This window comes from Choloepus didactylus, chromosome 10 (genome assembly GCF_015220235.1).
Source record: "Choloepus didactylus isolate mChoDid1 chromosome 10, mChoDid1.pri, whole genome shotgun sequence".
Lineage (NCBI taxonomy): Eukaryota > Metazoa > Chordata > Mammalia > Pilosa > Megalonychidae > Choloepus > Choloepus didactylus.
In genome coordinates, this window is record NC_051316.1 from 84300379 (window position 1) to 84316462 (window position 16084).

Sequence of the window (16084 nt, forward strand, 5' to 3'; positions counted from 1 at the left end):
AACAATGAATAAGAGTTCCAATTTCTCCACATCCCCTCCAGCATTTGTAGTTTCCTGTTTGTTTAATGGCAGCCATTCTAACCGGTGTTAGATGGTATCTCATTGTGGTCTTAATTTGCATCTCTCTAATAGCTAGTGAAGCTGAACATTTTTTCATGTGTTTCTTGGTCATTTGTATTTCCTCTTCAGAGAACTGTCTTTTCATATCTTTTGCCCATTTTATAATTGGGCTGTCTGTACTATTGTCATTGAGTTGTAGGATTTCTTTGTATATGCAAGATATCAGTCTTTTGTCAGATACATGGTTTCCAAAAATTTTTTCCCATTGAGTTGGCTGCCTCTTTACCTTTTTGAGAAATTCCTTTGAGGTGCAGAAACTTCTAAGCTTGAGGAGTTCCCATTTATCTATTTTCTCTTTTGTTGCTTGTGCTTTGGGTGTAAAGTCTAGGAAGTGGCCTCCTAATACAAGGTCTTGAAGATGTTTTCCTACATTATCTTCTAGGAGTTTTATGGTACTTTCTTTTATATTGAGATCTTTGGTCCATTTTGAGTTAATTTTTGTGTAGGGGGTGAGGTAGGGGTCCTCTTTCATTCTTTTGGATATGGATATCCAACTCTCCCAGCCCCATTTGTTGAAAAGACCATTATGGCTCAGTTCGGTGACTTTGGGGGCCTTATCAAAGATCAGTCGGCCATAGATCTGAGGGTCTATCTCTGAATTCTCAATTCGATTCCATTGATCTATATGTCTATCTTTGTGCCAGTACCATGCTGTCTTGGCAACTGTGGCTTTATAATAAGCTTCAAAGTCAGGGAGTGTAAGTCCTCCCACTTCGTTTTTCTTTTTTAGAGTGTCTTTAGCAATTCGAGGCATCTTCCCTTTCCAAATAAATTTGATAACTAGCTTTTCCAAGTCTGCAAAGTAGGTTGTTGGAATTTTGATTGGGATTGCATTGAATCTGTAGATGAGTTTGGGTAGAATTGACATCTTAATGACATTTAGCCTTCCTATCCATGAACATGGAATATTTTTCCATCTTTTAAGGTCCCCTTCTATTTCTTTTAGTAGAGTTATGTAGTTTTCTTTGTATAGGTCTTTTACATCTTTGGTTAAGTTGATTCCTAGGTACTTGATTTTTTTAGTTGCTATTGAAAATGGTATCTTTTTCTTGAGTGTCTCTTCAGTTTGTTCATTTCTAGCATATAGAAACATTACTGACTTATGTGCATTAATCTTGTATCCCGCTACTTTGCTAAATTTGTTTATTAGCTCTAGTAGGTGTATCGTTGATTTCTCAGGGTTTTCTAGATATAAGATCATATCATCTGCAAACAATGACAGTTTTACTTCTTCTTTTCCAATTTGGATGCCTTTTATTTCTTTGTCTTGCCGGATTGCCCTGGCTAGCACTTCCAGCACAATGTTGAATAACAGTGGTGACAGCGGGCATCCTTGTCTTGTTCCTGATCTTAGAGGGAAGGCTTTCAGTCTCTCACCATTGAGTACTATGCTGGCTGTGGGTTTTTCATATATGCTCTTTATCATGTTGAGGAAGTTTCCTTCAATTCCTACCTTTTGAAGTGTTTTTATCAAAAAGGGATGTTGGATTTTGTCAAATGCTTTTTCAGCATCTATTGAGATGATCAATTGATTTTTCCCTTTCGAGTTTTTAATGTGTTGTAATACATTGATTGTTTTTCTGATGTTGAACCATCCTTGCATGCCTGGAATGAACCCCACTTGGTCATGGTGTATGATTTTTTTAATGTGTCTTTGGATTCGATTTGCAAGTATTTTGTTGAGGATTTTTGCATCTATATTCATTAGGGAGATTGGCCGGTAGTTTTCCTTTTTTGTAGCATCTTTGCCTGGTTTTGGTATTAGATTGATGTTAGCTTCATAAAATGAGTTAGGTAGTGTTCCATTTTTTTCAATGTTTTGAAAGAGTTTGAGTAAGATTGGTGTCAGTTCTTTCTGGAAAGTTTGGTAGAATTCCCCTGTGAAGCCATCTGGCCCTGGGCATTTATTTGTGGGAAGATTTTTGATGACTGATTGGATCTCTTTGCTTGTGATGGGTTGGTTGAGGTCTTCTATTTCTTCTCTGGTCAGTCTAGGTTGTTCATATGTTTCCAGGAAATTGTCCATTTCTTCTACATTATCCAGTTTGTTGCCATACAGTTGTTCATAATATCCTCTTATAATTTTTTTAATTTCTTCAGGATCTGCAGTTATGTCACCTTTTTCATTCATTATTTTGTTTATATGGGTCTTCTCTCTTTTTGATTTTGTCAGTCTAGCTAGGGGCTTGTCAATCTTGTTGATCTTCTCAAAGAACCAACTTTTGGTGATATTTATCCTTTCTATTGTTTTTTTGTTCTCTATGTCATTTATTTCTGCTTTAATCCTTGTTATTTCTTTTCTTGTACTTGGTTTAGGATTGGTTTGCTGTTCATTTTCTAGCTTCTTCAGTTGATCCATTAGTTCTTTGATTTTGGCTCTTTCTTCCTTTTTAATATATGCGTTTAGTGCTATAAATTTCCCCCTTAGCACTGCTTTTGCTGCATCCCATAGGTTTTGGTATGTTGTGTTCTCATTTTCATTCGTCTCTATATATTTAGCAATTTCTCTTGCTATTTCTTCTTTAACCCACTGATTGTTTAGGAGTGTGTTGTTTAACCTCCAGGTATTTGTGAATTTTCTAAGTCTCTGATGGTTATTGACTTCTAATTGTATTCCATTGTGGTCAGAGAATGTGCTTTGAATAATTTCAATCTTTTTAAATTTATTGAGGCTTGTTTTATGTCCCAGCATATGATCTATTCTGGAGAAAGTTCCGTGAGCACTAGAAAAGTATGTGTATCCTGGTGATTTGGGATGTAATGTCCTGTAGATGTCTGTTAAATCTAATTCATTTATCAGATTGTTTAGGTTTTCAATTTCCTTATTGGTCTTCTGTCTGGTTGATCTATCTATAGGAGAGAGTGATGTGTTGAAGTCTCTCACAATTATTGTGGAAACATCAATTGCTTCCTTTAGTTTTGCCAATGTTTCTCTCATGTATTTTGTGGCACCTTGATTGGGTGCATAGACATTTACGATTGTTATTTCTTCTTGCTGAATTGCCCCTTTTATTAGTATGTAGTGGCCTTCTTTGTCTCTCAAAACATCCCTGCATTTGAAGTCTATTTTATCTGAGATTAATATTGCTACACCTGCTTTCTTTTGGCTGTAGCTTGCATGGAATATTTTTTTCCATCCTTTCACTTTCAATTTCTTTGTGTCCCTGTGTCTAAGATGAGTCTCTTGTATGCAACATATTGATGGTTCATTTTTTTTTGATCCATTCTGCGAATCTATATCTTTTAATTGGGGAGTTTAATCCATTTACATTCAACGTTAAAACCGTGAAGGCATTTCTTGAATCGGCCATCTTATCCTTTGGGTTATGTTTGCCATATTTTTCCCTCTCTCTATTAATATCCTTTATTGTACCCATACCGAATCTCTTTAGTACTGAACCTTTCTCCAAGTCTCTCTGTCCTGTCTTTGTTTCTCTGTCTGTAGGGCTCCCTTTAGTATCTCCAGTAGGGCAGGTCTCTTGTTAGCAAATTCTCTCAGCATTTCTTTGTCTGTGAAAAATTTAAGCTCTCCCTCAAATTTGAAGGAGAGCTTTGCTGGATAAAGTATTCTTGGCTGGAAATTCCTCTCTCTCAGAATTTTAAATATATCGTGCCATTGCCTTCTCGCCTCCATGGTGGCTGCTGAGTAGTCACTACTTAGTCTTATGCTGTTTCCTTTGTATGTGGTGAATTGCTTTTCTCTTGCTGCTTTCAGAACTTGCTCCTTCTCTTCTATGTTTGACAGTGTGATCAGTATATGTCTCGGAGTGGGTTTTTTTGGATTTATTCTATTTGGAGTTCGCTGAGCATTTATGATTTGTGTATTTATGTTGTTTAGAAGATTTGGGAAGTTTTCCCCAACAATTTCTTTGAATACTCTTCCTAGACCTTTACCCTTTTCTTCCCCTTCTGGGACACCAATGAGTCTTATATTCGGACGCTTCATATTATCTATCATATCCCTGAGGTCCATTTCGAGTTTTTCAATTTTTTTCCCCATTCTTTCTTTTATGCTTTCATTTTCCATTCTGTCATCTTCCAGGTCACTGATTCGTTGTTCAACTTCCTCTAGTCTTGTACTATGAGTGTCCAGAATCTTTTAATTTGGTCAACAGTTTCTTTAATTTCCATAAGATCATCCATTTTTTTATTTAGTCTTGCAATGTCTTCTTTATGCTCTTCTAGGGTCTTCTTGATTTCCTTCATATCCCGTACTAGGGTCTCATTGTTCATCTTTAGTTCTTTGAGTAGCTGCTCTAGGTGTGTCTCTTCTGGTCTTTTGATTTGGGTGCTTGGGCTTGGGTTATCCATATCGTCTGGTTTTTTCATATGCTTTATAATTTTCTGTTGTTTTTGGCCTCGTGGCATTTGCTGTCCTTGATAGGGTTCTTTTAGGGTTTGTAGACCAGTTGAAGTCCTTATCTCTAATTTATCAGATCTACAGCTTCGTGGAGTACACTTTCTCTAACTAACCAGCAGGTGGCGTCCACGAGCCACCTGTTCTCCACAAGCCAGATCTCCCCTGCTTAGCCTTTTTGGTGAGTGGGGGAGTGAGTCTTGTGGGGCCCAATTGGTGTCCCAAGCTTGCGTGTGTAGTTGGTGTTGCCTGCCCTGTATGTGGGGCGTGTTTCTGGGCAGTCGGGGAGGGGGGGTGGCCCTAACAATCAAATCTCCCTGATGATCCTAGAGTTTTAAAGCTACTGCAATAGTCTAATCCTTCAGTTCAGTCCTGCCACAGTTTGTCTCTGCCACTGACCCACAAGTCTTTGGTATTGGCGTATGGCTCCTGAGACTTGCAAGTGGGCCCCTCTTCCAGGCTGTGCACCCCGGGTCCTCTGTTGAGGGATGACTGTGCTATGTCACAGGTGAGTGCCGTCCCCCCAGGGCAGTTCTGGGCTGCTGGGCTGTGTTGGGAGGCTCCCAGTCTGCTCAAATGATGGCTGAATGGGGCTCTGTTAATTCACACTGCTCCCCCTTCCCAGCTCTGGGACATTCAGCTGAGGTTGCAGGGAAGGCTAATGTCCACGCCCAGTTTTGTGGTGTGTGCCTGTTATTTGAAGCACTTCCGTCACACTGGGTTGTCTGGGGCAGCTCTGGGCTATGGGGCTGGCGATGGGCAGGAGTGTTTCCTGTCCACCAGGATGGTGGCTGTGAGCGGACACCCCCCTTTTCTTGGGAAGTTGTGTTGTTTAGTGAATTTTCTCAGCCACTGGATTATTGCCTTTTGTCTCAGAGCTCTCTTATTTCTGCTCTTGACTTGACGTGCCCAAATTTCAATTCTTTGAAGCTTTCTGTATTGAGCTTCTTAGAGTAATTGTTTTAGAAAAAGCAAAAAGGATTTAAAAAAAAAAAAAAAAAAAACAAAACGGCCCTCCTCAGAGATCTAATGGGTTATTGAAATGCTAATAGACAAAGCAACCAGGGCCATTAAGGAAAGGTGCCCTGGGCAGAGAGATCAGCCTTGCTTCGGGATTTGCATATGCGCCTCAAGGCCTGATCTCCGCCCTTCCCCTTTCTGTGTTCACCAGAACTCCAAAAATCCTCTGCTTTTACTTTGGAGCTTCTCGTGTTGTTTTCCTTCTATGCCCGTCTCCTCTCTGCTGGGCTGGCTGCTCTCAGAGTCTCTGGTGTCTGGCCTCAGTCTATCTATGGTTGGAGTTTGAATCAGTAGAATGAGTTTCCGATGAGAGCAGCCACTGCAATTCTCCCTTCTCCTTCCTGGAGCTGACAGCCCCTCCTCCCCCGGGACTGAGCCTGGCAGGGAGGGGCGCGGGTCCCCTGGCCGCAAAAACTTACAGATTTCGCTGATCTCAGCAGTTCCACGTTTTCATGAGTGTTGTATGAAGTATGTCCAAAGACAGATTGCTCTGTGGTGTCCAGTCCACGCAGTTCCTGGCTTTTTACCTACTTTCCTGGAGGAGTAACTAAAACATACAGCTCACCAGTCTGCCATCTTGCCCCGCCTCCTGCTAGGATATTTTAAAGTATTGATCCCTTCTCTTTTCCATTAATCTTATCTGATATCCTGTGAGGTCTTACAGGTTGCAAATTTACGCCTCTCTTCATTTGAGGAAAACTTTCTTCTGTACTTGAATATTGCTTCTGTTCACTTTGTTCCTGCATCATCTTCAGATACTCATATCCATATGTTAGAGCTCTGCTACTCTCTCTCAATCCTTGCCCATTGCCTCCCACTTTTAATAAATCTCATCTTGTTCTTTTGCATTCTTACAGTCTTTGTTTCGTAAGAAATACATAAACAGATTGTTCTTTTTTTAATTCATTTTTTTATCTTCATTTTATTGAGATATATTCACATGCCATGCAGTCATACAAAGTGTACATTCAATTTCTTACAGTGTCTTAAATTTCTTTTTAAATTATTAGTTCAGCTTTCCTTGAAGTTGAATCTTCTCTTGCTGCTTCTACAGCATTTAAATAAATTTTCTCATATTTAGCTTCATATTCTTATCCCATTGGGCTCCCTTTATTTTTATCTGCCTCTTAGTAGGCTTCCTTGTTTTTTCAGTCTTTTGTTTTGCGTTTTATTTTTTGTTTCTGAGACACCTCCTTTTTCCAGCTGTACTTGTTACTTTATTAATGAAATATGAGCACAAAAAAGAAAAGTTATTGTTGCTATGAAAACTAAGTCATTGCTTTGGGAAGACAAAAAGGTAACTAGCTTTAAAATAAAGCTGTCAAGTTACGCATGGTTAAGACAACAGAATAAGATTGGGGGTGGGAGGATGGTATGAAATGGAAAAACATAGTTGCATTTTGTATTCTGATTGCTTTGCTAGTTTCTGTAAATTCTTGCTTCACTTTAGGGAAAACAAAACTGGGAATTATAAAGGTTGGGTAATGTGTGTGAACTTCAATCAGTGGACTTGAAATCACAGAAGAGTTTCTGGCCCTGTACCAAAGATTGGCAAGTGAATGTACGTTTCTGTTTTATGTTAAAATAAAATCTTTTTGGCATATATTCATATACATATTAAATGTGTGTACATGCACATATATAACATACATGAAATATGCATAGATATGCTTGTATCATTTTTTGAAAACAACAAAAAAGATTTTTTTTAAACTAAGATACAATGAAATCATAAAATGGATCAATAATTAGATTTAATGTAAATGGTGTAATATCCAATTAAAAGGCAGACATTGCCAGACTTAGAACAAAATCAAGAGCTAACTATATGCTGTCACTTAGGAATGCACTTTTTTTTCCTAATGACTAGACTAGGTCATTGCCTTTTTTTGTTTTAAACATTTTTTGTGAAATATAATGTGCAAAAAGTGGTAAATTTTGAAGTACAGTTTAACAAGTAGTTATAGAAGAAAGGATAATATGAGAAAATGTGCAAATTAATAATTGCAATTATGTAAAAACACACTATGCAAGATCAAAAGCAGGGCAATAAGGTTATTTATGATTTTTACCTTTAATCATGTTAACTTTTAAATAAAAAGGAAATAGTAGTTATTGCATTTGAGAGATGATATACTTCTTTAATGCCAGATTCTGAAGCAGGAAAATTGCAAACAAGGGAACTAGTGCCACAAGGCTTTGGAAATTGTATCATGAGTACAATAGGCAAGAACAAGCAGGTTAGCCATTCCTTGTGGCTGGGAACAAGGTCACTGGATGTGTAGAGTCGAATCAGATTATTTCCCATAATCTCAGGGGTTTCAGTTGTAGATTTGGTTTCCAGCAAGGTCAGAGAAACTCAAGAGCTGATGTTGCAATAATTTTGAATTCTTAGGTATAGTCCTTTTATCTTCCCTTATTTCTGCCTTTATTAGTAAGGAACTTGGGGCCAAATCTTTGCCTGGGCTTTCTGTCTTAGCCCTGACTTCCAGGGTTTTTATATAGGCTGAAGTCTTTCTTATAAGAGCCAAGTGTTTAGTCATGACTGTTTCTTTTCTGCACGTCCTGCTTTTCTCCTTTTTGTTTTTTACACATGACAGTAGTTGTGCTGGTTTGAATCTATTGTGTCCCCCACAAAAGCCATGTTCTTTAATGCAGTCTTGTGGGGGCAGATGTATTAGTCTTTTCATTAGGGTGGGACTTTTTGATTAAGTTGTCTCCATGGGGATGTAACCCACACAACTGTAGGTGAGACCTTTTGATTAGATCATTTCCATGGAGGTGTGACCCTGCCCATTCCAGGTGGGTCTTAATTAGATCACTGGAGTACTTTAAGAGAACTCACAGAGAGAAGGAGCTTAGAGAAGCTGAGACATTTTGAAGGGAAGCTAAGATTTGTAATCCAGAGTTTGCTCCTGGGAGAAGCACAGAGGGCCCACAAGAATTGACACAGAGAGAGATGCTTAGAGAGAAAACACTCAGAGGCATTTTGGAGATAGCTGTTGTGAAACCAGATGTTTAGAGATGCTAAGCTAAGAGATGAAGCCCAGGGTTTGCCCCAGAGAAGCTAAGTGGGAACCCACAGATGCTTAAAGAGAAGACCGCTGGAATCAGAAGCTGAAAGCAGTGCAACCCGGGAGCAAAGGACCAGCAGACCCCAGCCACGGGCCTTCTGAGCTAACAGATGTGTTTCAGACACCATTGACCTTTCTTCAGTGAAGGTATCCTCTTGTTGATGCCTTAATTTGGACACTTTTATGGCCTTAGAACTATAAATTTGTAACCTAATTGTGCCGGTTTGAATGTATTATGTCCCCCAGAAAAAGCCATGTTCTTTGATGCAATCTTGTGGGGCAGACAGAATAGTGGGGATTAAGTTGGAATGTTTGGATTAGGTTGTTTGCATGGAGATGTGCCCCACCCAGCTGTGGGAGGTGACTCTGGTGGGATACTCCCATGGAGTTGTGGCCCCACCCATTCGGGGTGGGTCTTGATCAGTGGAGCCATATAAATGAGCTGGCTCAAGGAGAGGGAACTGAGTGCAGCTGTGAGTGATGTTTTGAAGAGGAGCAAGCTTGCTAGAGAGGAACGTCCTGGGAGAAAGCCATTTTGAGGCCAGAGCTTTGGAGCAGACGCCAGCTGCCTTCCTAGCTAACAGAGGTTTTCCGGACGCCATTGGCCATCCTCCGGTGAAGGTACCTGATTACTGATGTGTTACCTTGGACACTTTATGGCCTTAAGACTGTAACTGTATAGCCAAATAAACCCCCTTTTTATAAAAGCCAATCCATCTCTGGTGTTTTGCATTCCGCAGCATTAGCAAACTAGAACACTAATAAATCCCCTTTATAAAAGCTGGTCCATTTCTGGTATTTTGCATAACGGCAGCTTTAGCAAACCAGAACAGTGGTATAAAATTAGATGAGGTGGGGGAATTGTATGTGGTAGCTGGAGCCCCTCCGAGCTTTACTCTGAAGATAATTACTTTGAAATTAGCTTTATAATTAGAAAATAATAAGTTTCTTGATTAAAAGAAATAGTAAAAGAACTCCTGTATTTCTTCTGTCTAGATTCCCCAGTTGTTAATATTTCACCAGATGTGTCCCATCATTCTTTGAGAAATCCTTACTTTCCCGGCACAATAAGATGTTCTAGGTACATCTTGCACTTTTTCTGCCCCAGCCTTGAAATCAGCCATTTGTGGATGATGATATTTATAAACGAAGATCTTGATACTCATTATGCTTGTTGTAGTATGCTCGTTGATACTAGGGTGTCATTGTCTACTGAGAGACCTAGAATCAGACTAAGAAATATATATATGTATATGCATATATGAAAACACAAGTGCGTACACATACATTGTAACTATTTCTGTATCTGTATGTGTGTGTGTATTTAAAAAATCATGAGTTCATATCAATATCTGTAGTTCTAATCCTACACCTCAGATTTCTTTCTAGCTTCTGCCTTTTCCATGCTTGTTAATACGTTCTCCAACAGTAGGAAATCAGGCACTTATTATTCTTAATATATTTACTTATTTCCTCAATCGGTTTATTTTTTTTTGCTTCATATTACCTGCCTGTAATTTACATGCCATCCCCCAAACACCTTTCATTTCTGGGTGCTGATGGCATCCTGCCAGTGCAACTCTGTGCAGTTCACCCCTCCCTACCTCAATGACCTTCAGCACTGACATACATGCCACCAATGTATATCCACATAGCTTTCACCTCCTTCTCTTAGTACCTCTTGAGAAAATTAATTAACTGCTCTATGTTTAGTTTCTTCACCTGTCTAATAATAAATAATGCTTACTTCTTAGGGTTGTTGTGAGGATTACTTGAATTAGTATATATACATTGCTTAGAACATGCCTAGAATATAGTAAATTTTATTGTTGTTTCACCATTATGTATTGTAGAGAGTTTCTTTTTGGGTTGATGGAAAGGTTTTGGTGATGGGTGGTGGTGATTTTAGCCTAACATTGTGAATGTAATTAACAGTACTGAATTATATATTTAAATGTGGTTACAAGGGGAAAGTTTAGGTTGTATGTGTGTTACTGGAATAAAAAAACACAGGACTGTATAACACAGTAAGCCTTAATGTAAACCATGAACTATTGTTAATAGTAATAATTATAAAAATGCTCTTTTATCAGTTGTAACAAATGTGCCATACTAATGCCAGGTGTTAATAATAGGGTGGTGTATAAGAACTCTGTATTTTATGCATGAGTTTTCTGTAAACCTACAACTTCTCTAATAAAAAATAAAAAAGTATGATGTTTGCAGTGGGTTTTTGTGAAATACCCTTTATCAAGTTAATGAAGTTTCTTTCCATTCTTATTGTTCATATTATGAATGAGTGTTGCATTTTAAATGACATACTTTTCCTGTGTTTATGGAACTAATCCTATAGTTTTCTCTTTTAATTTGTTAATATGGTGAGTTATATTAATAGATTTTCACATGTTAAACCATCTTTTCATTCCTGGGATAAATCCAACTTGGTATTGATATGTATGTACATGTTTAACATATTGTCCAATTCAGTGGGCTAATGTTTTACCTAGAATTTTTGCATTTGCATTCATAAATTAGGTTAACCCATATTTTCCCTTTTTTCTCTTGATATCTGCTTATTTCCAGAAAGAAGCTGATTCTCTTGTTTTAAAACTGTTTTAGATGTGGCCTGTTATGCAATTCTTTTGGCATAAACAGAATGTAAGGTTTCTGTGGTGGGTTATTCAATATTTGAATATTTGCAACTTAATCCTTAGAGAGATACCAAGCATGAAACTGGCTGCCACAGGAGTAATTTAGTTCTCCCTCTACCACATGGTCAGGAGGCTGTAAGAGATTTTTGCGTTGGGTATGAGATTAGATTGGATGATCTTTAAGGGCCCTTCTAACTCACTGCTTTTCAAACTTTGATGAGAAGTCCCAGCTTCGTTTCTCTTTGGAAGACTTAGACTTAAAAATCTAATCCTAACTCTAACTTTGACACATAGTAAGTACTTAAGAAATATTGGCTAAGTAAATGAAGTTGAAAAATTCGTCATGGTGTCCTTTCTTTTTTCTTGCAGTTAAAAGAGCCAAATTCCAGGGTTCACCAGGTAAGGCCAGCCTTCTATTGTTATTCTCTTTTCCCCATATTCGCTGTGATTTAAGAGTAATTAAAAATTTCGCTAATTCCATTTAATCCGTTAATTTAATTCATTAACTTTATTCATAAATTTATTAAATTCATACATTTAATTAATTAACTTAAAAACTTTTATTGTAAAGAACATCAATGCTATTGTAAAACATTAAAGAATTATAAATATATAATGTTTTTAATTTTCCAACCCAGTTCCACTTCTTGGAAGTAACTATTTGGATCTTTTTATATATCTTTTTAGACTTTTTCTGTGTATATGCATGTATATGCAAATGGATTATGCTATACATATCTTTGTACAACTTGCTTTTTTTTTTCCCAACAATGTATGAGTGTCTTTTGTTATATATGTATATGTCTAGTTTCTTCTTTTAAGGAGTCACACAGAATTTTATGGTAAATTTGTATTCTAGGTTCCTGATTGATGAGTGTTTAGGTTGTTAACTTTTTTTTTTTTTTTTTTTTTTTTGCTATTATAAGCAGTAAATGTTCTTGTGCATTTATCGTTGCCCAAATATATCTATAGGCTAGAATCCCAGAAGTAGAATTGCTGGGTCAAAGGTATATACTTAAAAAAAAAAAAAAAAATTGGTAGCTGCTGCCAAATTTCTTTTCTAAAAGTTTTTACTAGATTATGTTCAGACCAAAAATATGTATGACTATTTATTTCTCCAAATTCTTGTCAAAATTGGATAATATGAAACTTGTTATTCTTTGCCTATCTGAAAATGATGGGTAGCTTATTTTAATATACATTTCCTTAATTGTGAATGTCAAGTTACAAAGACTTACTCTGGTTACTGCTAGGGAAAAAGGGAGGGACAGGGGTTACTGGAAAAAATGCACATTCTAGGGAACCCAGGAAAACCTGAAAAACATGCATTCAAGTGCAACAGGAACCAAAGCAATTTCTGAGTCTGCTATTCTCTCCACTCGTTCTAGTTTTTCTTCTTTCTGATAATCTGTTCTGTTCTTCTTTCTTTCCCAGCCAAATTTTTATGCTTACCCATATTGAACATTGCCCATAATGGATGCTCCAATGGAATTTATATGCTTTTCCTTCTAACTTCAGCATCAACCATCCATTGTCAATATTTCTTTGTTTTCTCTATTTAAAATCTTTTGAGAGAGGGAATCAGATTGATCTCAGTTTTTGGGCAGCCTATGCATTGGCTGCTCTTGGATCATGTCTACCTCTGGTCTAGTCAACCATGGTTGGATATGGGGGGATGGAGTAGAAGATCACACAATACAAAATATAGCTGCAGTGGGCTGCTGTAATGCTGCTGTTAGATACGGATGGAGATTCCCTTCACATGGGTGGACTTGTACCCTCACATATCTTTAGTGTAATTCTGGTAAAATTTCCTTGTTGATAAGAATCTAGCTACATAATCTTTAATGATACAGTATTTAAAAGAAGGGTTTATCTTCTGCTAGAAGTAGAAGTGCATCACAGGGCCTCTTTCCCCGCATCTTCTCTAACATTAGGTAATCATTTTAAGAAATCTTTGCCAATTTGATGAGTGAAAAACGATAGTCTGCTAATTTTCCATTTTCTACAGTTATGACTGATTTCATATATAGAAAAGTGAACTCTGAATTCAGTGTCCTTACTGGTGGGTAATGAGAAAGTAGTATGGTGAATACAATGTATGCTCTGTTAAGCAGGTCAGGCTCATGAGCTCATGAACTTTGGGTTCTAGACAACCTTTGTTTAGTGCTCAATTTACACTCTCTGGTTTGAGAATTTCTTTTACCCAACTCGATGACAATATTTCTTTTTATTTTATTTTATTTTATTTTTTATTATTATTTTTATTTTATTTTGAAATAAATTCAAAGTTATAGGAATAGTTGCAAAAACAAGGCAAACCCCATACACAGAACTAGAGCATACCCTGACCCCCCTCCCCTGATACCCCAATCCACCAACTTTAACATACTGTCACACCGCTATTTCTTTCCCTCCCTCCCTCCCTATCTATCATCCATCATCTGTTGCTCTGTCTTCTGAACATATGAGAGCCAGCTGCACACATCCTTGAACAAACACTGTAATTCACATATACAATTCCCATGAACAAGAGCATTCTTTTATGCAATCCTATTAAACGCAGCTAAGAAGTACAAGAGATTCAACAATGATACAAAGCTTACATTCTATATTTCCTTTTTTTTTTTTTTTCCCCTTATGTCTCAACTGTGTCCCTTTGAGCCTCCTGTCCTCCATCCTCAGATCCCATCCAGGGCCATCCTTGGCGTTCAATCGTCATCTATTTAGACTGTCTTTTTTTTTTTTTTTTTCCTCAATTGTGGAAACATATATACAGCCTAAATCTTCCCATTCCACCCCCTCCCTAGCATTCCATTAGTGGGATTAATCATGTTTAGAATGTTGTAATGCTATCTCTTTCCTACCATCCATTACTAGAAATTCCCCTTTACCTCAAACAGCAACCCTACACTCATTTCTTAACCCCCCATTGCCTCTTCCCCCATTTCTCTTAACCCATACTCTACTTTTCATCTCTATGGTCATATTCTCTGATAATTTCTTTGTGTTTACTGTGGGGCTTAAAATTAACCTCTTAAATCTATAACAATCTTGTTGTTCTTTGCTACCAACTTAATTTCAATAGGACACATGAACTACTTACCTGTACTCCTCCATTCCTCCACCTTTATATAGTTCTTGTCAAAAATTACATGCTTTACATTGAGTTCAAAACCACTGATTTGTCATTAGAGTTTGTGTATTTTATATCATATAGGAAGTAGATAGTGGCGTTACAGTTCAAAAATTATTGCCTTCTATTTGTATTCCATTGTGGTCAGAGATTGTGCTTTGAATATGTTCAATTTTTTTTTTTTTTTTTTTTTAATTTATTGAGGCTTGTTTTATGTCCCAGCATATGTTCCCTTCTGGAGAAAGATCCATGATCACTAGAGAAAAATGAGTGTCCTGGTGATTTGGGATGTAAGGTTGTATATATGTGTGTTAAAATTCTCTATATCTCTTTCTCCTTTGTTTCTCTGTTGGTAGGGCTCCCTTTAGTATCTGAAGTAGGGCAGGTCTTTTATTGGCAGACTCTCTCAGCATTTGTTTGTCTGTGAAAAATTTAAGCTCTCCCTCAAATTTGAAGGAGAGTTTTGCTGGATAAAGTATTCTTGGTTGGAAATTTTTCTCTCAGAATTTTAAATATGTCATGCCACTGCCTTCTCGCCTCCATGGTGGCCGCTGAGTAGTCACTACTTAGTCTTCTGTTGTTTCCTTTGTATGTGGTGAATTGCTTTTCTCTTGCTGCTTTCAGAACTTGCTCCTTCTCTTCAGTATTTGAGAGTCTGATCAGAATATGTCTTGGAGTGGGTTCATTTGGATTTATTCTATTTGGAGTTCGCTGGGCATTTATGCTTTGTGTGTTTATATTGTGTAGAAGGTTTGGGAAGTTTTCCCCAATAATTTCTTTGAATACTCTTTCTAGACCTTTACCCTTCTCTTCCCCTTCTGGGACACCAATGAGTTTTAAGTTTGAACGTCTTATTTTATCTATTGTATCCCTGAGATCCATTTCAATTTTTTCGATTTTTTTTCTCCATTCTTTCTTTTGTTCTTTCATTTTCTGTTCTGTGGACTTCTAGGACACGGAGTTGTTGTTCAACTTCCTCTAACCTTGTATTATGAGTTTCCAGAGTCTTTTTAATTTGGCCAACAGTTTCTTTTATTTCCATAAGATCTTTTATTCTTTTATTTACTCTTGCAATGTCTTCTTTATGCTCTTCTAGGGTCTTCTTTATGTCCTTTATATCCTGTGCCATGGTCTTCTTCATGTCCTTTATATCCTTTGCCATGTTTTCATTCCTCGATTGTAGTTCTTTGAGTAATTGTGCCAAGTACTGTGTCTCTTCTGATATTTTATTTGTGTGTTTGGGATTGGGTTCTCCATATCGTCTGGTTTTATCATATACATTAAGATTTTCTGTTGTTTTTGGCCTTTTGGCATTTGCTTTGCTTGATAGGGTTCTTTCAAGTTGTAAAAAAAAAATACTAATCTAATTTTTCAGAAATACAAGTTGGTGGTGTACACTTTCTCTAACCAGCAGATGGCATCTGTGAGTCACCTATAACCCTCAAGTCAGTTCTCCTCAACTTTGTCCTTGTGGTGTGTGGGGAAGTGATTCTTGTGGGGTTCAATTGGTGAACTCAGTTTGGCTGTGTTGCTGGAGCCGTCTGCCCTGAATGTGGGGCGTGTGTCCAGGTGGGAGGCAGGGCAGCTTTAATATTCAAACCCCCCAGGTGTTCCCGGAGATTCAAGGCCGCTGCAAGAGTCTAAGCCTTCATTTCAGTTCTGCCCCAGACTCTCTCTGTCGCTGACCCACAAACCACCGGCATTGACTTAGTGTCCTTGGGTTTTC

At 37.6% G+C, this 16084-nt stretch overlaps 1 protein-coding gene across 4 annotated transcripts in view; it reads left to right on the forward strand.

The window, feature by feature from the left end:
* The window catches only part of UNC13B (unc-13 homolog B), a 322323-nt gene that overhangs the window by 73791 nt on the left and 232448 nt on the right, over nucleotides 1–16084 (forward strand). For all 4 annotated transcript variants that reach the window (XM_037850969.1, XM_037850970.1, XM_037850971.1 and 1 more), the window contains exon 2: nucleotides 11592–11621. In XM_037850969.1, the coding sequence (XP_037706897.1) occupies nucleotides 11592–11621 (30 nt within the window). The remainder of the gene's footprint in view (nucleotides 1–11591; nucleotides 11622–16084) is intronic.